Below are 22,614 nucleotides of genomic sequence, written 5' to 3'. Positions count from 1 at the left end.
GAGATGCTACCAGCAGCAGGTGTCGGTGCTACCAGCGGCGAGAGGAGATGCTACCAGCAGCGGGTGGTGATGCTGCCGGCGGTGAACGGCCATGCTACCGGCGTCGGGCGGGGATGGTGCTAGCCGGAGTCTCCATGCTAACAGCGGAGCTGCCGGCGTGTATTGTTTTCATGGCGCGATGGGGAAAAGAGGGGTCATAGCGTTGTGGTGCTTCAGAAGAAAACAAGGAAAACGCGGCCCGTCTCTGTGCTCTGTGCTCGTTTTGTTTCTCGTGGGGACAGACACGGGGGTGCTGTATGCCGACCTGGTCGGCGCGGACCAGGCGCCGCACACCCCCCAGGCGGTTCGTTGGGCCGGCCCAACATTCCCAGTTATTTTTTTGCTATTTCGTTTTTTGCTATTTCGTTTTTTTATGTTTGATTTTTCTTTTTACGTTTTTTAAAAGCTGATTCTTTATAAAACCGATTTTTAAAATCTGGAATTTTCAAATTTATTTTTTTCTGAAATTTAAATATTTTCAACATTTGAACATTTTTCGAATTTGAAACATTTTTTTAGATTTTTTTTCGAAATTTGAACAATTTTTAAATTTTAACATTTTTTATTTTTTGTTCAAAATTTGAAAATTTTCGAATCTAAACATTTTAAAAATTTGAACATTTTTCACGTTTGAACGGTTTTCAGATTTGAACGGTTTTCAGATTTGAACGGTTTTCAGATTTGAATAATTTTCAGATTTGAACGGTTTTCAAATTTGAACATTTTTTATTTAAACATTTTCTCAATTTAAACAATTTTTAAAAATTAAAATTTTCGAATCTGAAAAAATATAAACAAAACCGAAAACAGAAAAAAAAAACAGAAAAAGAAACCAAAAAAAAAGGAAATACGAACTGCTACAGACTAAATAGACTTAAATGGGCCTGGCCCATACCCGACCAGGGGGTGTGTGGTGGCCGGTAGCCACCGACCTGGTCGGTGTATAGGTTTTGCCGACAGACACGTGGTGGACTCTTGACCCGGAGGTTCGAAAGCCCCGGGCCTCCGGAGGATCCTCAGCATGATCCAATTACAAATCCCCGCCAAACCGAAAAGATTCAGAGTAGAAATAGTAGGGCGATTCACGGATTCTAAAAGGAAAGACACTAGCGTAAATGTGTAATTATAAAAGAAGCATGATGTCTTCAGCTGGACAGGATCCCTCTTCGATAATAACAGCCAAGACACCTCGCAGAGATCGATCTTCGTATTCGGTTGGAGGTCAATCTTTTTTGCAGAAAGTACAGTAGCATGAGGCATTCTCCCCTGATCCGACGCACTTGGATTCTGTGACACGAGCATTCACCACTGCTCCCTCCAGCCAGCACTGCGTCTTGCACCAGGCTTCAACACATAGCGGCAGTGGGTTCGATCTGTATCTGCAATCCTCTGTAGAAATAAACACATAGATCCGTCTCAGCATAATCTAATCATACGGAAATGTTCATGAAACTCACAAGGATATATAAATACAGTGACAAAGCTAGTACAGAGAGAGACGAGAGAACACGAACCGGCCACTGCATTAGGATTCCCGTGGAGCACGAGTACCAGGAGGAAACACAGAATGGCGTGTCTGGCGTCCATGGTATGGTAGTTTCTTGCGAGACCTCAAGGATAGCGTGTTTCAGGTTTCGTTTGCTAAGAGTAAACACAGAGAGTTGGTATGTCCAAAACGATAGGCGATGGTGTGCTTATATATTGTCCCCGCGTGCCTGGGAGAGTTAAAGCTCCTGGCCAGCATATCTTCCAGATACGCTGGGTGTTAATTGTACCGGGATTTGCTAGCTAATCTGAGGCGACGGGAATTTAGCTAATAACAGCGCTGTTTTTTTACTGTATTAGTAATTATTTGCGTTGGTGATCTGTGCTCGGCAGTGAGCTGGGGGCAGGGATGACATGGCAGAAACGTGGACAGAAAGAGGGAGGTTCAGAGCATATTCACGTGCGGCTTCTAAATTGTAGCCGGCGTATGGGAGGGCCATTCCACACCGGCGCGACCAATACGGTCTGTCAAAAAATGAGGGTTATTTTTCTTTTGACAAATAGCAAGATTTTGCATAGTTTTAAACAATAATATCTCAAACCATATTACATAGTTTAAATACATATAAATAGTTTTACACGACCAAACATAAAACTAAAATTATTCCTGCAACAACTTGAATAAATTGCAATTCAACTTGTTCAAGAATCAGGTTGTGTTTCTTGCAAACGACCACAAATGTTCCGCTAGATCATTTGAAGTTGAGTATGGATCCATTTTTTATACCCACCCCTACTCTATCCATTTTGAACAGTAAAATTGAAAATATACTAAACGATGGAGGTTAGAAAGACATGGCTGAAATGATGACATAAAGATGGAGGTTCAGTTTGCGATCGTTAGGGTTGGGGGTGGGGCACCGTCACCGGAAAAGAAAACCATACACACCCATGTAATACGGATGTAGAGAGAAGAGGAAGCAAGACCCTCGAGGGTGGCAGTTGTTGAGGTTGTCTATATCTAAAAAAAGTTGTTGAGGTTGTGAGGGTGGAAATGGTAAAGTCTCTGCCTCGGCCTCTGCATTGACTGATGCATATGGCCATTTTTATTCCATTAGTAAAGCTTGATTACAAAAAAGTATTACTCATGATTAGCACCAAGTCGATACATGAATGAAACATCTAAGAAACATAATAACATGAAGCATCTTTGCATCATCATGATATACTATTGTAAAGTTGTCAACGGCACTAGTAATTGTTTCCAAAAAGATGCACCTAGTAACCACAACCCGGCCTGAGCTTTGCCGACCAGAGAATGAGCCACATACGCATCCAATGCGGTGGCCAAAGGGGTAACATGGGGAAGAGGTTGTGCAATCTTTTGTGCCTCTCTGGCCGAGTCGCACCATCGTTGAGGTTTGCACGAATGCATTCTCTTGCCCGCATACTTGTTGCGCCTTCTGAGATCCCACCTCCTACTTGGAGTAGTGACCTCCGCGGAAGAGAGTAGTGCCCTGAGCAACAACATATCTCCCTAAAATACTTGTCAACTTGGCTTTACATGCATAAAAAACAAATATATTGTTCGAACCGGAGCCCTATTTGGGTTCTCAGCGAACCATCTTTAGCGTCGACTGGCGAGGCCGACTAAGTTGGCAAAACGTTGAGTTCCCCACCAACAAGTCAATTCTAAATGATTGTGGCATCATGTTTTCTAATTTCTACCCACTCCCTCTGTGCCGGCGTATAAGTCCTCCACGTATCCCTAGGTCATCAATTTTACAAGTATAGTATAAATTACAGAACACAAAATTATAGCATTACTGCATTAGAAACTATAACATTTGAAATTTCCAATGATATAGGTTTTGTAATATATACCTTGTAATAAGTTGGTCAAATTGCTGATATAGGAGAACGTGTAGAACCTATACACCGGGACGGGTGAGTAGCTTCCCAGGCTTCACCGTTTTTTCTATTAATAGTGCAATAATTATTTTTGTCACTTTGATTGCTTGTTTTGGATATTATTTTTCCAAAACATTTATCTGTTGCTTGATAATTGTATTTGTGTTCTTTGGTAATGTAAACGTGGTTCAGACTGCCCTGATTTCCCGCGGTACAGTCCATAAAAGATGGTGAGACCCTAAAGACGAGAAACATTTGTGCACATGGGACAATTGGAGGTTGAAGAAAGAAGACGAGCAAGAGTATAAATAAATAATATTGCTTAGTGAGAAGAGATGTTTTTATCGAAAGCGAGGCGTCTGTGGTGATTACATCAATCTCAAGATCGGCTGGCCTAGTCTTTTGGAGGTGCATATAGTGGTAGGCTATGTGTGCGTATAGAAATAAGTTTATGTATGTGTTTACGAGCGTTTGCGTCTGTACAATGTTTTTTTTAAATAGTGATGTCTACACTACCATATAAGTATTATTACTAGAACCGTCACTTGGTTTTACGGATGATGGTATATTTTTCTAAAACTTAGTCAAACTCTATGAAGTTTGACTTCATAAAGATTACAAGCAACATATTTTGTGGAGGAGTGAGTATGGATGAGCATGGAACGCATGTGGTAAATTTTTAGAAAAAATGTTAATCCTGAAATGCCATTTTCTGTAAGTGGAAGCATGTTCTAACAGAGAGAAAATATTATCTTATGGGATGGTCTTGTCGGCTTGGCTTCCATAAGTTGCACCTATTCGTCCGTTTACAAATAAATATACGTTTTAGCGTTGTCCTAAATTAAATATTATCAAATTAGATAAAAAATAGCAGTATACTAAATTAGTTTATTTTTAAAATGGGGGAGGCTCTGCCTCTACGACAATCGATGCATATGACCCTTTATCGAGATGTATTCATTGTCTTACAATGTAGCAAAAAACAAAAACTATTTGAGTTCATGGATCAGATAGAGTAGCAACATGGATTGACCACCTAAAGAAAGAAAGCAATACACCACACCTTGGCATCAACATGTCAGTCTTCGATGATACCGTCAACCGAATTGGTTGTACATATCCCGTGGAACTGTTGCCAAACGGCTGCACCTAAAATCCATGTGTAGGCGGTCCTCTGTTATTTGAAGACCACATATGAAGCCGATTGGTAGTAAGAGAAATAAAGTGCAGAAATAATGGAGAACTTGATCTATTGAAGATAGAATGATTTTGAACCAAGGTTTAAAATAGCGTGCTAAATGAAATAGCGTCAGTCTCCTTCAAACGCTATGGACGCTATATCGTGCTAATTGCGTGCTATATTTTAAATAGCGTTTTTAAAAAATATTAAATATAGTCTAAAAATAAAGGATTTCGCTAAAAAGGTTGGATATTTAGTCCAAAAAATGACTGAATCATACATACATAGCCACATACAACAAATAGATCTCGAATTTTCATAAGGCTAACATCAGTATTCCACAAGACAACAACATAGTATACATTATTTATTAAGAATCATCAGCATTAGCGATATTAAGTTCTAATCTGGAAGAGGAACCGACATATTGCACTTCATCACCACGAAAAATGTGAAAGTAACTTTGCTTGAAAAAATAGCGCGCCAATGCTATGAAGTTTTAGCACGATATATCATGCTATTTCACAAATAGCACCATAGCGAGCAAAATTACTAAAATTTAGCGTAGACCCTCCAAATATGCTATTGCGTGGTATTAGCGGAGAAATAGCGCGCTATTTTAAACCTTGTTTTGAACATGCCAAATAGTTCATAGAAAAGCACACACGGTCACTCTAATGCGAGCACTTTCTTTCTTTTTCAATCCATTCAGCCAGTTCCCGAATAGGTTTGTTATATTTGTTGGAGGATATATGTTAAAAATCATATGGACAATGCGCCAAAGAATCTTAGCAAAAGGACATGCAATAAATAAGTGATATATTGTCTTTTCTTGATCACAAAAACAACACTTCGTACTCCCATGCCTATTCCGCACTGTCAGTTATCTTATTATAAAGGAATAACGTAAAAATCCTGATTTTCAATGGAATCTTAATCTTCCAAATATACATGTGAAGAAAACAGGTGTGACCATTAATCATATTAAGATAGGTGGATTAACCGTGAACTTACCAGCTGTAGTAGGTTCCAATTGAACACATCATCATGAGTTTGTAAGTTAACATCCATTAAACGCTAACCCAAATGCATCCATATTACTCCTTTATTTCATGTTAAAGCCCTCTTAATGCCTACGTTCAGAGGAGTTGTGGAGAAGACATATAACGCGGTAACATCTCTGTGATGCACAATATTATAAAGGCACATGTATTGTTGGGAGAGAGGTCTATCTCCTATCCAAGTGTCTTTCCAAAACCTAGTGTTCATCCTGTTTCTTGAAGAAGTTACTCTTGATATTCATGAGGCTCTTCCGAAAGCACGAGTCGGTCGGTTTAGCTCAAACCTAAGATAATATTTTAGAATGAAGGTATTTTTTAAGAAGCAACTCTTGCCAAGCCCCTTCTTCATTTAGCTTAGAATTTGTATCAACTTGATTCACCTTACAATTTAAGTATACTAATTCAATGTTACATATGCCGCTAAAAACTAAACATACTCTTATCGGACGGAGAGTATAGTCGAATGCAAGTCGATGCATGTGCCACTTGTACTGATTGTAAGAGTTGAGAGACATACGCCGTGTCGAGAGATTGTCTGCAGACTGTGTGTTCGTACTGCGGCATTCTACAACTGCAATGGGTAAATTTCCCAAGAAATGTTCAATTAATAATCACAAAAAAATCTCTTCCGTTGCTAATGATACACACTGCGACGCTGCATGGACACGACAAAACCAGATCAACTGGAGCACGCTCTAACGCCGCGCGCCGGCCGTCACCCGGCAATCGTCTCCGCCGGCGGCGCGGCGCCACCAGTCTCCGACTGCTGCCGATCGAACTCCTGCACGAGGTCAGCGTCCACGTTCTCCGCGGGCTCCCACGTCGCCTCCTCGATGTCCACCCACTTGACGAGGTACTCCCATTCGCCGCCCGCCGCCGGCCTTCTGTCCACGATGGCCTCGACGACGCCGTACTCCAGGCCGTCCTCGAAGTCCTTCACGAGGTCCTCCGCCACCCACGGCGCCTTCACCCACTCCCTGTCGCCGCCGTCGCGCCACTCCACCAGGTACTCCCTCCACTTGCCCTCGCCGCGCCCGTCCACCACCTTCTCCACCTCGCCCCACTCGTACACGGCCTTCTCCAGCTCCTTCCCCGCCGCCTCCAGCGCCTGCCGCCGCTCGAACGCCGCCGGGACGCCCTTGGGCGTCGCGGCCAGCACCTCCTGGACCAGCTCCAGCGGCGTCCGGCCCTTCCCGTCGGGCGCCTCCGCGTCGGCGCCCAGCTCCAGCAGCGCGCGCACGCCCGTCGCGCGGCCGTACCCCGCCGCGATGTGCAGCGGCGTCAGCCCGCCGCCGGCGCGCTCCGCATGGCCCACGTCCGCTCCCGCCTCGGCGAGCGCGCGCAGGCACTCCTCGGACCCGAGGCCCGCCGCGAAGTGCATCGCCGTGCGCCCCTGCGCGTCCTCCGCGTCCGGGTCCCGCCGCAGCGCCTCGTCGGCCAGCAGCGCGCCCAGCGCGTCCGCGTCGGCCTTCTTGGCGGCCTCCCACCACGGCGTCTCGTACTCCGCCACCACGTCCGCCGCTATCGCCTCCGCCTGGATCCAGGTCGGCTCGTGCCCGTCCTTCCACTCCACGAGGTACTCCGTGGCGGTGACGGTGGTGGCCGAGCCGTCCTCCGCGAACACGGCGCTCTTGACGGTGCGGCTGGAGACTATGCGGTCCACCTCCCCGTACCCCTCGTCGTCTTCTTCATCGCCTCCTTTGCTTGCTTCCGCGGTTCTTGGGTTCTGGTCCTGGAACAGCGCGGCGGCGGCGAGGCGGCGCTTGGGGACGCGAGGACGACGAGGGATGGTGACGGAGATGGAACTGGTTCTGTGAGCGTTGGGGTTTGGGGGTTTGAGGCGGGAAAGGGACGGGTGTCGTAGGACGGCCTCCATTGGCGCGCGAGGAGGTTCCGAGGTTGTGGCCGGTGGTGCGCGTCTGAGGGTGGAAGACGATGATGGGTTTCGTTGAGCGGATAAGGTGATGGGTTCTGGATTCCGGGCGAACTGAGCCGTTCGTCTCGGGGGATGAACGGTGCAGATAGCCTGTCATTTAGTTATACTTCTGCAGTTATCCTTTCAACGCCTGCAAAATTTATTTCTCTGAAATTGCTAGTTCTCACTGAGAACTAAGATAATGCTCACTGCTCAGTACACTCTTGTAATGTTGGATTGCATCGTCCATACGTGCTCATAAGTTTCAAGTTAGATTGTGATTGAATTTTTTTGTTGTTGCAAGTGGGAAGTTTTTCCTTTCAACTACGGTTTTAGTTGCAAGTTAGATTGTTAACTCGTAATACTTGAGTTTACAATATATAAAAATATATGTTACCTTTATATATGTCTTTTGTTAGGTTTCCCCGCTGAGTTTTTGTAAAAGAGTTATGCACAATCTGCATGCTAGAGACACTAGTAGAAAATCTCTCATCAGTACCGGTTCCAGAGGGGCTTTAGTACCGGTTGAGCAACCGGTATTAATTATCCGGCACTAAAGCCCCCCTCTCTTTCGTACCGGTTGCTTACGAACCGGTATAAAAGGGGCCTCCACGTGGGCCACCGGGAGAGCTCGGGGCTAAGGATCTTTGGTACCGGTTGGTAATACGAACCGGTACCAAAGGTTCTCCCGCGGCGGGGAATTTGCCCAAATCTTCGCCGCGGCGAGAATTGGTTTTTTAGGGTTTTTGGAGGGGTTTAGGGATATCGGTTTGTTTCATATCGCGTCGATGCACCAGAAACGCGTTTGGGTTTAGGTAGTACATGAAGATCAAGATGATGCATAGCAAGTTGGTGCATTATTTACTATATATCAAAGCTGAAGGTGTTTGCTGTTACCACAGCGATTGGGCAACTGTTCACGTACAAGTTTTTTCCAATTAGCAATTGACACGTTAACTTTACCACTGTAGATATCATGGTTTAGTTTGTAGTTTCTATTTTTTTCTTGAGTGCACATGCCCTGCCCCCCTATTTCTCTCTTCCTCCGGTCAAAACGGTGGAGGATAGCATTGGTCAAAGCGGTGCTGCAATGAACGTGGGGTCCACCATCGAACAATCTAGGCAGCCCACGTCTCCTTTCCACATCTCACCTTTTTCTCTTCCAAGCCACGCAGGCCACCCCGTCAGACTACCATGAGCGTCGACCCCGTTGCTCCGCCATGTCGCCGCCGCCCGCCTCAACCCCGGGGCACGCCGCGCCATGCCTCCATCTGCGTCGGCGCCGTCGATTTCCAGCAGGCCGCCGCCACCCACGTCTGCCTGAACGTTCCCTCTTTCCTTGGTTTTCTCTCTCTGATCTCCTCTTTCTCATTCAGTGACAGGTGCAGCGTCGCCGGAGACGGCCGCGTCGCCAACGTCCTCGGCGGCGACGAGAGCGGGGCGACCGACGAGGATGGAGACGCTGCGGCGCCACCTGAACTCGATCTCCGCGTCGGATTTTTCCCGCGGTTGTCCGTGCTGCCGGCGAGGTCGGAGTCGACCTTCTACAGCCTCCCGACTCCAGATCTTCAGCGACAAGGAATCCTGAGCAACGGGGATTTCATCCCCGTGCTCAAACTCCGGCGAGGTTTAACTGAACCTTAACTGAACTTTTCTCTTCTTTGTTTGCGTGGATGAGTGGGAAAAGGAGGGCGAGAAGGAGGATGGAATGCAGGGGCTTCTCCGCGTGACCGCGTACAGGTTATAGCAGAGTGAGAGCTAGAGCGCGGTTTGGTGGCAGCGATAGGCTTCAGACTTCAGAGGAGCTCCTCTTGTGCTTCCCTCTGTTGTAACCACAGGGAAGGATCAGCCAAGGGGTACTGGCCAGGTGGTTTGGTCCGGCTCGGCTGGGAAGGGAAGAAAGGATGGGCTGGCTGGTTAGGTAGGTTTTTTATTTGTTCAAAAATTCTCTCCATCTTGAACTCGACTTTGAAATCAGAGAGAGAGGTAGAGACAAAGTTATTGTAAACATTTTCTTTTTCTTTCACACGCTTTCCTTTTTTATGTTACAATGTTGATTTTTGAGGATTTTTATTTGGTGAGCAGGGCAAATTGGATGAGCCGGCTAAATCGAAGATGTGGAGTATGGGCAGCGCATCAGGCGAGTATTGCTTTCTCTCCCCATCTCTCTTCAATTCCAGTGTACTGGTAGGTTTGCCTGTATTTTTGGTGCGGTAATGAGCTATTATCACTAAGAAAGCAAGATATTCAGAGACGTCCTACCACTTTTGCCAAGTCGGCAGGGAACGGGTTTGAGGAGGACCTTGATGATTGAGAGGCCAACTCGATTTTGATTGATAGTCCATTATCAGCTTGCGTTTCTTCTGAAATTAGTAGCTACTGCATATTTGAAAGATCATCAAATATCTGTTCTAAATGACTGTGCCTGGTGTTAAAAGGATGTATCTTCCACATTTTAACATCTCATTTGTTTTGTGATCAATAGATTATATTAACTCAGCTACTGATATATCACCTTTTCTACTTACTGCAGACAAGCGAGCTAATTAGTAACTTCTTGAGCCTGTAGTTATTAGTATTTGACTTATTTTGGTTTGACATGTAGTAAATGAAACCCCTTCTTGCACATTTCTTTGGGGGCAATACAGCCATTTTGAAAGGAAATCGAACTACATTATGTTCTAGAAGGTATGGTTATGCAAGAATGATATTGTAGACCCTATGCTCACTGATTATAGTACCAGTTCAGTGGAAAAATGCATGCGTATTGCCTAATTTCATTTCTGTGGAACAGTTCATGCTTAATCAGTTTTCTACTTGGGAGGAGATACCTGAACTTGCAAAGTTTACGAACGAATGTTCTCACTAGAGACTCAAAGTATCTACCTTTTTCTTAAAGTTGCCAAGCCATCTACATCGGTAAATGACCTAACTGTTTAGGCAGACGAGAACGACAAGATTGGAACTCTGCTAATGTTTTGTGTGGTATGCATTTATTAATATAGTCTACAAAAATTTTTAAACGGTTTATATCCGTTCCCTTTGTAGTTGTTTCTTGGGAACTATATTTACACAAGGATAAAAGTTTGCATGGTGGTTGTATTTTGTTCACACTATACCAAATAATGTTTTACATTTTTACACACGAAGGGTGGTTTTGCACGCTGCTTATCTGAGTAAGTATTCTTGCTTAGTCCATCTGATAACATGATGAAATTGCCCTCATTGTTAACACTTTATCGCCGAATTGAATTTTATCACATGAGGTGCGAATTTAGTGGCTTTATTTCTGTACCTGCGATAAGGATATATCATATACAGTGCACTAATACAGTGAAAAAATTTAGTAGTTTTGATGGTGATTTTTTTCTTGGCTTGCAGCTGAAAGAAAAGAAAGCAAGAAAGTAAAGAATAAAACAGTTGTTAAAATTCCAGAACTAATCTGAATGCTCTGCTAAACCAGAGATCGGTGCTTTCTAAAAAACAGAGTTCAGCGGTGAAACTAATGGACACTAAAAGATTTTTCCTATTTTGTCCTACTTAGTTCTCCATGCAATTCCATAAGGCTAGCTACATATCTGACAATAGAATTATTTGCATATCGAATCTTTGACGGTGACAGTTTTGAAATTCAACTCTTTGAGGGTAAATCTTTGCTTGCTCTCTTTCTGAATTCAAATAATACAGAAAATAAGTACAGCAGAGACAACCAACTGTTAGTCATATTGGAACAGTAATATAATTGCTCTTTGAGGGTAAATCTTTGCTTGCTCTCTTTCTGAATTCAAATAATACAGAAAATAAGTACAGCAGAGACAACCAACTGTTAGTCATATTGGAACAGTAATATAATTGCTCTTCTACACGACTAGAAAGAAAACACACAAAGAAACCGATGGAAAGTGAAAGATCATGGGCTGTCAGAATTTTCCATCCTGTTCTTATTTATGACATGTTAAACTGTGAAAAAAAGTGCTTCAAAGCTCAGAAACATGAGGCTGCTCTTCGTCGGTGACTCAATTAATAGGAACAAATTGGTCTCCCTGGTGTGCATGCTCGATTCCTCCATTCCTAAGGTCTCAAGATGTGTGTTTACAATGGCCTCCTTAAAGGCGTATATTTTTAATATCTGAATATTGAATTTCACAGAACATAGGAGGCATGCATAACACTTTCTGTCAGCTGACTTATACAAATTCTGGTGGTCGCTGATACTGGAATCAAGCAACAACATTCTGATAATCTACCGGATGGAGTACCAGATCATAAGGTATAAAATTAAGAAGCATTCCATTATATACGTAGAGGAACGGTGAATCAGAATGCCAATATGAGGATGAAGGTCATGTAAGTATATTTCCTTTGCTTCTTCATACTATATATATTTATACGTATGATGTTACAGTTAAGTCAACACATACCTGAACTGATCAAAATCTCTTCACCATTTACAATGATCAGGTATGCCTCATTTGACGATGGTGATGCAAAGCTAGACGAAGTGAAGATGGTCTAAGGTTTTGAGATCACTCTCAAGAAGCTAACTAATTAGCTGGGAATGAACATCACCAAAATGACTAAAATCTATTTCGCTGGCTCATCGCCTAATCATACTGGTGAGACGGCAAACTACAACTAATATTTTTTATCTATCAAATGTTAAACCCGATTACCGACACATTAAATTTCTTTTGAAGATACTTCATACTTTGTTCTGTTCTTCACTGGAAACCAAACATACACCGGCAGTTGTCCTGACCGTTTCTCAGAAAAGAGTGGCCTTTGCTACTATAACAACGGCAGTGCTACTGCCAGTTTTTGGAACAAACAGAAAAAAAAAATGCAGAAAACACAATGATGAAACAAAATCTCATGGAACATTGATTTTTTCAGGGAAAGCGTGTGGGGTGGAGTCGACAACTAGGCGTAGCCGATCCCGGATGCTGGGGACGAAGATGTCACCACAGACTGCAGCATGATAGGCAATGCTGGAGATATCTTCAGAACACTGGAGACGACGCCCCAGATTGCCAACACCAGCTCTACGTGGGCTGTACACTTTGGTATTTCACAGGTGCTATTGGCATATGAAACTGATGTCAATCAGTGACGCCCAGTGTATGAACTAACAACAAAGAAAACTCTTGCATCATCATTGTACTTCATAAACTACTTTTGATTGACTATGAAAAATATACCCTCTAGATGCAATCTTCCCTCTATCGTATTTTATTTCCATAAAGTATATTCATTAGCGTGTAGCCCTGTCCTGTCATTAGTGTTAAGTTTGCGAACATCAATATCAACCCACGGGCGCGGCGTGCGCCGCGCCAGCACTTCCTAGTATAATATAACACACATGTTATTGCATAAGATCGCAAATTAAGTAGCACTATGCATGAAGATCGATCTTCATGCATAGTGGTACTCTCCGAGGCGTACTCTATATATGTCTATTACATGTAGCATAGTGGTACTCTTCGAGTCAACTATATATGTAGCATGTACATCTTCATTCATAGTGGAACTCTGCGAGTGGTGGTATGACGTCCCGAAGGAAAAATCCCGCCAATTCCTCGCCTATTGCTATGAAGCGGTCATCGATTGAGAGCTTGTTCCGCTTTCTTGCCAACTATAAAAGAATAAGATACAAATGAATACATGAAACAACTATTAATGAAACTCAACACAACTTATGATAACAAAACAAATTTGTGAAGATTGTTTTTGTACCTCTTTATTTCTTTCATTATTCGTTCTCTCGTTGACAATTCTGCGGATGTACTCGCAAACGAAGAATCCACAGAGATCGGTCCCCGGAGGTTGTTGCGGGCATTTCTTTACAAGAATATAATTCAATCAAACAATAGTCAAGTATGATAATTAAAATGTGTGTGGACCTAGGTAGTACTACTTACTTTCGCACGCCATCGCAGCTTCGGTGTCCATTCACGGGACGTATCTTCCTTGATGAAAGTTTGCCATACGCTGCTCGACAAAAGAAAATGCATAAAAGAGTCATCAATTAGTTCAAAGCAGGAAATTAACGAAACAAACCGATAAGAATTAAAATTACCTTCTGAGCATTAAAAAACAAGACACGTATAGATCTTTTTTTTGCTTAGTGAGTCCAAGACTTCAACTTCTCCAATTTCCAAATTGATGACGAGAAGAATAAAGTGAAACCTACGCACGTTTCAATATGTAGTGTCATATATATAAGTCATTAGTTAAAATTTTGACATACGGTGAGCAAAATATAATGTGTTATAAGACAGTAAGACTCACTCAAAGTTGTAAGGCCAAAGTATTAGCTTTTTGTCACGTTGTCGCTTCAAAAACCTTAGCAAAGTCTGCGGTGTATCCTTGTTATAGAGGGGATTCTCTATGGTTTTAACATGCATTGTGTTCGGGTCAATGAACCCAATGTCTGTGATATCGTCCCTTTTGCATTCGAGCATCTTCGATCTGCATAATATAGCGCACAAAAGATTATAATCTGCAGACAATGAACGACTTCTCAAATTAAATAAATAAATCACTTACGAGACAATAGCAACCGATGATTGATTTGTCGAGGGCCCGGAGATTGTATAACCGAAAGAGTTCGGCGAAGTCAACGTTCACACAGTACTCCTGGAAGTAGTGCTCTTCCCTAACTCGCACCATGATAGTCTCGATCCCTTACTTTGAGGCCTTAAGGTACCACGAATGCAAGTTACGCATACATGTTGGTACCTTCCTGAGATTCTCGACCAAATCTTTCCCTTGAACAAACTGATATGCTCGTTCAGCTAAGGCGTAATCAGTTGCGTCTTGTCTAGAACTTTGAACGGTCTTCCCGTCAAACACCTTGAGAGGGGCGACCGATTGAACGGGTTGTTGTCCGAGCTGGTAGACACTGTGTATCCCTTTTATCTCCCTGATACCCGATTGGACGGGTTTTGTCGCCTCGATCATCTTGTCATACGACCTTTCAATAGAACGCGCATAGTCAGATGGCGGCGATGGTGCAGGGTCATATAGATTGTCAAAGGTACGCACAACTTTCTCCCGATCTAGTGTCTTCTCGAAAGGTATCTCTGGCACTTTCGGTGCAAAAAATTTCTTCACCTCGGCCTGAACGGCCTCCGCGTTTTCCTCCGGAGTTTTTCCCAAGGTAACTTCTCGGTAGGCGGCGGTTGTTTCTCCTTTCTAGCTTTCTTCCTAGGCGGCGTACCGTTCCGCTTAACGGACGCTTGTCTTACGCGGAGGATCTCGAGATGGTGGACTCACGCTGGGGTCCCTCTCGGGTAGGTGTGGACTTGGCTGCTCACCGGGATCGCCACCGGGAGGAGTCGATGGCATTTGCTGCTCATGTGTAGGAGTCGGTGGCCTTTGCAAAAGGACGACGTACTTCTTCGGCCATAGGGAGAAACCGTGCTTGACATCGGCCGGTGTCCTCTCATCTTCACCTCTAGGAATATCAAGCTCCACTTTTTCAAAACCCGAAACAACTTCATCCACCCCGACACGAACACAACCGAGGTGGAATGGGCATATGATGGTGCATTGCTCCATCTTCACTTGGGTACACATAGCCGACCGCCACCTTAACGGACGCGGTCCCGATTAACATATGTAGCTCGCAATCTGTCTTCTCCGTGACATAATCCACGGGGTAGCTTCCTCCACATCCGTCAAGATGCGAGGAACCGACAACGCTTCTTCGTGAGATGGGGCAGCATCGGCTTGTGGATCCTGTAGAAACAGCGGCCGATCGGGTGCCCTCCGATTTCTCTCAAGAGCCTCCACCCTAGTTAACAATTCCGTTACAATGTCGGCGTCCTTCTTCTTCTTTCGCGAACGGCTTCTATAAGTGTCGGCGCTATCCGGCCACGCTTCCTTCATGGTGAGACCCGGGCGAGCTCGTACCCGTCCAACATGTTCGGGGTTCCCCGAAGCGAGTGTCGGCTCGTCATTCTCTTGATCGGGAATGTACTCTCCCTTTCCGACCTTTTCAATTGCATCTACAAGCTTCGGTACAATTGCCTCAATTTTTTCCTTCCATTTTCCCTTCGCAACGATCAACCCTGTCTTTGGGTCCAACCCTGCCCCATGAGCGAACAACCAGAACTTGGACCGTTCGGGCCAGTCCCATGTCTGTGGATTGATTCCATGATCAATCAGTTTATTCTCAAACGATGTCCACTTCGGAATGGCACTCTTGTAGCCACCTGACCCCAAATGATGCGGAAGTTTCTTCTTTGCAGCATTTTCGGTATTTTTCTTCGATCGGGACACAAAAGTAGACGATTGCTTATACTCCTTAAATGCGGCCCAGTGATCTTTTATCTTCACTAGATTATCATCGAATACTCGGATCTTCATTCTTATATTTGTCCCATAAATTTTTCTTGAAGGTCTGGAATTGTATGGCCATCTTCTTCCATGTCCATTCCTTGACTTTATTCTTCTGGCCTTCCGTCATGTCTTCCGGTAGGCTGAACTTTGTCAGTAGCGTGTCCCAAAGAAATTTTTTCATCGTGTCATTGACATAACTAGCACCACTCTCCGGGTTCTTCGGCTTATGCCACTCTTGAATGCTGATCGGTACATGGTCCCTAACAATAACTCCGGATTGACTTGTAAATTTGCGGCAAAACTCCTTGGGCTGCACTGGTTCACCATTATCCTTGAATGCCGTGAGGGTTAACCTGCCGTCGCCCTTTAGCACCCGCGTCGGGCCTCGTTTTGATCTAACAGACTTGCTCGATGATCCAGAAGGCTAAAAGAAAAAATTATTCGTTAATAAGTGCAATACAAATAAATGAATGCATCTAGGGATGAACATATAGACTAATTGATACATAGATATACACCTCGCCGGAGTTTGTGATGGACACTTCGTTGTCTCTTCTAATTTGTTCAGACTCAAGTCCCTCGCCGAAATCATTCAGAAAGTCTTGGAAATCGTTGTCATCTCCATCGTCGGGTTCCGGACCACGGGCACTCTCAAAGATCAATTGCTGCACCGCTTCTTCCCCCTCCTCATCTCGGACGAAGGTGCCGTCCTCCATACCTCAATGTCACTACAAAATTAAGAAAGCAATTGTAGTTCATTCATCATGTAATGATCATATAACACATTGCTAGATGGATAACAATTGAAATGAAGAAAGCAAAAAACCCTAACCCTAATACTTGGTGCTCCTATTTCTTGACCCTAACTCTATGTCGCGGCGGCACCGCCACGGACTCGGCACCGCTATGGACCCTAACCCTAACACTCGGCGCTATTCTCCTCTCGCTCTTCTCTCTTTTTCTCGACCCTAACCCTAACACTTGGAGCTCCTCCTCTCGCGAGCTCACAGACGGCGACAACAACGGAGAAAAAAAGAGAGAACGACCTAGTAAATCAGTATTCCCCTCCCTCTGTCTCTCACGCTGACGACGTGCGCGCCCTGCACGAGAGCGGCAGCAAAGACCCCGCTCCGGCCACCGCGCAGCTCATGTACAAAGCAAGCACCAGGGAGAAGAAGAACATCATGTCCTCCAACGGCATGGGGTCCCGCCTGGCCCTCACCTCGCCGGACACTCCTGGGCCGCCGTCGGGCCGGACGTCACGTACTGCCAGTCCAAGAAGGTCCTCGTCCTGCTCGCCATCGGCGGCGGCATCGGAAAGTACTCCCTCGCCTCCAAGGCCGACGCCAAGGCCGACGCCAAGGCCGTCGCCAAGGCCGTCGCCAAGACCGGCCGGCTGCGGCTTGGCGACCGGCTGCTGCTGCTGGTCGTCGAGGTGAAGGGGCGGGGTGGCCTGGCCGGCGCCTACCCTCCGCACGGCAGCGCGGCATTTCGTCGAACACGCCGCAGGCGTGCGTGAGGGGAGGCCGGCACGAGGTCACCGCGGCAGTCGTCGCGCGTGCGCGGGCTCCTCCTGGCGAAGCGCGCGGCGGCTAGGGAGGCGACGTGAGGGAGGCGACGTGAGGGAGGCGAGGCGAAGGAGGGAGAGGGAGGTCCTCACCTCGGTTGCCGGCGCGGGGAAAGGGTGGAGCGGCGGGCGTCGACGCGCGGCGACGACGGCGACCCGGCCTGCTGCTGCGTGATACGTCTCCGACGTATCGATAATTTCTTATGTTCTATGCCATATTATTGATGATACCTACATGTTTTATGCACACTTTATGTCATATTCGTGCATTTTCTGGAACTAACCTATTAACAAGATGCCGAAGTGCCGGTTCCTGTTTTCGCTGTTTTTGGTTTCGAAATCCTAGTAACGAAATATTCTCGGAATCGGACGAAATCAAGACCCGGGTTCCTATTTTCACCGGAAGCATCCAGAACACCCGAGAGCCGCGCAGGGGGGCCCCGTGGGCCCCAGATGATAGGGTGGCGCGGCCTGGGCCCTGGCCGCGCCAGCCTATGGTGTGGCCACCCCTTCGACCCTCCTGCGCCGCCTCTTCGCCTATATAAAGCCTCCGTCGCGAAAACCCTGAGGCGAAGAACCACGATACGGAAAACCTTCCGGAGCCGCCGCCATCGCGAAGCCAAGATCCGGGGGACAGGAGTCTCTGTTCCGGCACCTCGCCGGAGCGGGGAAGTGCCCCCGGAAGGCTTCTCCATCGACACCGTTGCCATCTCCACCGCCAACTTCATCACCGCCGCTCGCTCCCATGAGGAGGGAGTAGTTCTCCATCGAGGCTCGGGGCTGTACCGGTAGCTATGTGGTTCATCTCTCTCCTATGTGCTTCAATACAATAATCTCATGAGCTGCCTTACATGATTGAGATTCGTTGGATCGCCAAAACCCACCGGCGGGCAGCGGCCTTGTCAACACCGTAGAGCCGGGAAGAGCCTAGAGCTGCGGCTGGCTGAGACCCCTCCGAGCGACGGCCCGCAATGCTCTTCTCGGTCACACGCGGCGTTGCGAAGTGCAGGGCGTGCCACCCGACCTATACCTGGTCGTGGAAGGTGATGGGGATGCCTCGCTTAGTTTCCTGCAGGGCATACATGTAAACATTAAATACGAGCCTCGATCGGCTCTTAGGTTATCCCGTGAATCGGCTCAAAGAGCCGATCCACCCATGATTCGTACGGGGTGCACGAATACTTGGTGGTCCTGCTTGATCAAGATAGAGCTAATGAGATCTACGACGATTTAGGGTTTTCACCGCATAATCGGATCATCCTACTCCGGAGTTGGGCCTCGCGGCCACGCACGGTGCTCGTAAGCCGATCCTAAACAAGGCCAAAAAACCAACATGAAGTTGATCCTCGGAACATCCCGTTTAGGACTTGCGGACGCCACCCTACGTGCCACTGGATCCTCCCCCCCTTTGTAAGGCCTAACTATTGCGGATATTAAACTAATCCTTGTAGAACAAGGAGCAATCGTAACGGATCAGATCTACTAAATAATGATCAAGCGGGGTGCCGCCCCCACACCGGAGATAGGCGTGAGGGCGGCTAGATGTGCAAGGGTTGCACTACGTAAGCATGCTTAAACGAAGAACAATGCTAACCCTAACACATCTAATGATAACTACGTTGCTCGCCATCAAAAGCGCTTCGAGTACGAGCAACGCATGAACAACGTGGGGCTTGTGCTGCCTAGATCGCAAGATGCGATCTAGGCAGCATGTCGCTTACCCGATAGAAACCCTCGAGACGAAGGAGTTGGCGATGCGCCGAGATTGGTTTGTTTTGGGGTTGAACGTGAGTTGTTGTTTATTCCATAAACCCTAGGTACATATTTATAGTCCAGGGGACTTTCTAATGTGGGCGTGCACTAAACCGTGCACGAGATAAACTCTAACTTCTAAATCGATACACAATCTATTATGCTAAGATACACGGGCTAACTAGCCCAAATTCTCCATGCCAGGCCGCTTCATAGATCTTCCATATGTAATCTTCCAAACCCATCTTGATCGCGGCCCACCTCCTGATCGCGGTTAAATCCTGGTGATAACACATGCCCCCCTGGTTTTGGAAATGGTATTTCCAAAATCATTACGCTTCCGTCGGGTCATGTCGTGGCAGAACCGTCGCGAGTATCCGTCACCATGATGACTTGCCTTCTCAACTTCTCCGCGTGATTTGGCAGTCTTTTCTCTTTCTTTCAAACACCACTTCCTCGGAAACTGCCGTGGCATTGAATTTTCACCATATCCCCTTTTATTTAACCGCTATGAACAGGTTCTCGCTCTGCATCCTCGCATTAGCAGTCCAAAAGTCCTCCCGCACCATCATGTCTTCTTCCTCTTCTGCCCTATCGGACCCCTCCGGCCCGGTCCTCCATGTCCCGCGAGCCGACGCCGGAGCACAACCCGGCGGCGGTCCATGCGGCCAACACCCGCCGCGCCATTGCGGCCGGGGAGGAGTCGGACCATGACTTCTCCATCCGGTCCGAGGACGACCGAGTCCTCGACGGACGGAGAGCGACCTCCGTTTCCTCGCCGACGGGGAACCGGAGGAGGAGAGCGATGACGATCGCTTCTCTCGGGACGACTTCACCTCCTCCGAGGGGGTGATGGAGGAAGAAGAGGAGGAGGAGGAGGACGACGACGACGACTCCCTCGAGGGCTACCCACCAGCGAAGCGCCTTCGCATGTGGTGGGACGACGACGAGCGGTGACGACGAAGACGGAGACGAAGCCCCCGTGGAGGGCTACGGGAGTAGCGACGAGGAGCCCATCGGCAGCAGTGCCGATGAGAGCTCGGAGGATGACGGCGAGGGCGATGACGGCCCGTAGATAGGACCCCTAGCATAGGGTCAGTAGTAGCAGATGGGGCAATGTATCCCCTAGTATTTCCTTTTGAGAGCAATTAGCTCTTTATGTAAGAAATCTCGCCTATCAATGAAGAATTGTTCCCCAATCTGATTTTGCCGATTTCCTCTGAGTTCGATTGAGCCGATTTACCTCTCCTACTGACCTTGCCGATTCGTCCCCTTTGCCAATGTGTAATGAGCCGATAACAACGCATCGGTCCTTCGACATTCATCCTTCCATTCTTCAACTCCTTAGCGAGCGTTCATCGCTTTGTGAAGAAGGTTGCAACGAGGATCAGCCGATGGTACTTCAATCGGTCCTTCAATAGAGCACCTACCGGGCCCGTTGCCCCCGAGTCTCAGCCAAGGCAAAACAGAGACGAGGATACACAAATGAGCTGCATAGACCTGGGCTTGATCGTGCGCGGGGAAGTTCCTTATGCAGCGCCAGCCGATTTGAACACAAATCGGCTTTTCTAAGCGGAAAGCCTTCAAGGTGAGCTGCCCCCCGAGCTTCTTTAGTTCTTGCTGGCTAGATCGGCTTCTTTCCTTTGGTGAACCTGATGCAATCCATCCTTGACCTGATCCGCACGCCCATGCTGCTCCTGACATTGTTCTTGAAGAAACCTCCCTTGAGTCGATGGCCATGCATCGGCTGTTATATCCTTAAGTCGATGCCTGCTGCATCGGCTGTGTTCGAAAATTTCCGAATTTTCCCTTTTTATATTTTTTTTTACGGCCGACCTGTGCATCGGCCCCCATATTCCAATACCCATCACCAGAAGATGAGATGCTTCCGTTGCATATCCTCGTATTTTATCTACCTGGGTGCCCCCCCGAGCTGATTCTGTTAAGAGAATTGATGACATCGGCTCTGTTGGATAACATGTTGAACCCAGGCAGAATGGTGGGTGAGGATAATTTTGGCCGATCGCTGGAATCGGCCTCCACGTTGCTTGCTCGTTGAAGGTTTTGTAAGTCCCCTTCATAAATTTTGGGCGCCGATCACAAGGATCAGCCTCTCCTGGTTTGCTCATTGGTTTGATCTTGCTACTTGGTCAGGCTGGATAAAACCAACCCAACCTCTGACTTGATGCGCTTGCTGTCGTCCACCTTGAGTGCTCCGTAGAGTCGTGGAGGGCTAAGCTCGTCGGCAAGACGAGTACCATGTTTGTGCCAGCCCGATGTCTCATCATCGGCTTTCCTCTCGTTTAGGGCGCCACTCCATTTTCCGTGGACGACCCTCTTCATCCGGGGTTCGCTGAACCTTTGCAGCCGGATCGGGCCGTGCCTTCCTTAGCGTATGCAGGTACAACCTTTCGGCTTCCTCCGGGCCGCGCAATCGCTGAACCCCGCGCTTTTGGGAACGGCTGAGTCCGTCAGGGCACCACCTTGGCCGGTGGTACCTATCTTCTTCCACTTCTCCCTCGTCTTCCGAATCCTCAAGATCTGCCCAACGAGGTGATCGATACGTCTCCAACGTATCGATAATTTCTTGTGTTCCATGCCACATTATTGATGTTATCTACATGTTTTATGCACACTTTATATCATATTCGTGCATTTTCTCGGAACTAACCTATTAACAAGATGCCGAAGTGCCGCTTGCTCGTTTTCTCGCTTTTTTGGTTTCGAAATCCTAGTAAAGAAATATTCTCGGAATTGGACGAAATAAAAGCCCGGAGGCCTATTTTCTCACGAAGCTTCCGGAAGACCGAAGACGAGACGAAGAGGGGCCACGGGGTGGCCAAACCCTAGGGCGGCGCGGCCCCCTTGGCCGCGCGGCCCCGTGGTGTGGGCCCCCGTGCCGCCTCTTGACTTGCCCTTCCGCCTACAAATAGCCTCCGTGACGAAACCCCCGGCATCGAGAGCCACGATACGGAAAACATTACTGAGACGCCGTCGCCGCCGATCCCATCTCGGGGGATCCTGGAGATCGCCTCCGGCACCCTGCCGGAGAGGGGAATCATCTCCCGGAGGACTCTACGCCGCCATGGTCGCCTCCGGTGTGATGTGTGAGTAGTCTACCCCTGGACTATGGGTCCATAGCAGTAGCTAGATGGTTGTCTTCTCCCCATTGTGCTATCATTGTCGGATCTTGTGAGCTGCCTATCATGATCAAGATCATCTATATGTAATTCTATATGTTGCGTTTGTTGGGATCCGATGAATAGAGAATACTTGTTATGTTGATTATCAAAGTTATGCTTATGTGTTGTTTATGATCTTGCATGCTCTCCGTTATTAGTAGATGCTCGGCCAAGTAGAT

At 46.9% G+C, this 22,614-nt stretch overlaps 1 protein-coding gene and 1 long non-coding RNA gene across 2 annotated transcripts; one reads left to right on the top strand and one right to left on the bottom strand.

Moving 5' to 3' along the window:
- Positions 1-6,199: 6,199 nt before the first annotated feature.
- On the bottom strand, positions 6,200-7,588 carry LOC124695194 (probable signal recognition particle 43 kDa protein, chloroplastic). The gene has a single exon (XM_047228072.1). The coding sequence runs from the start codon at positions 7,550-7,552 to the stop codon at positions 6,392-6,394; it is 1,161 nt and encodes a 386-aa protein (XP_047084028.1). The 5' UTR covers positions 7,553-7,588; the 3' UTR covers positions 6,200-6,391.
- A 4,024-nt stretch (positions 7,589-11,612) lies between these two features.
- On the top strand, positions 11,613-12,790 carry LOC124695233. Its single transcript, XR_007000554.1, has 3 exons — positions 11,613-11,938; positions 12,053-12,207; positions 12,485-12,790. It is a non-coding gene; the product is annotated as an uncharacterized LOC124695233 (long non-coding RNA).
- Positions 12,791-22,614: the final 9,824 nt, after the last annotated feature.

The sequence above is a fragment of the Lolium rigidum genome, chromosome 3 (assembly GCF_022539505.1).
Source record: "Lolium rigidum isolate FL_2022 chromosome 3, APGP_CSIRO_Lrig_0.1, whole genome shotgun sequence".
In the NCBI taxonomy this organism is placed as follows: domain Eukaryota; kingdom Viridiplantae; phylum Streptophyta; class Magnoliopsida; order Poales; family Poaceae; genus Lolium; species Lolium rigidum.
The sequence above is the reverse complement of the archived record's forward strand: the minus strand, read 5'-3'. Positions and strand labels throughout refer to the sequence as shown.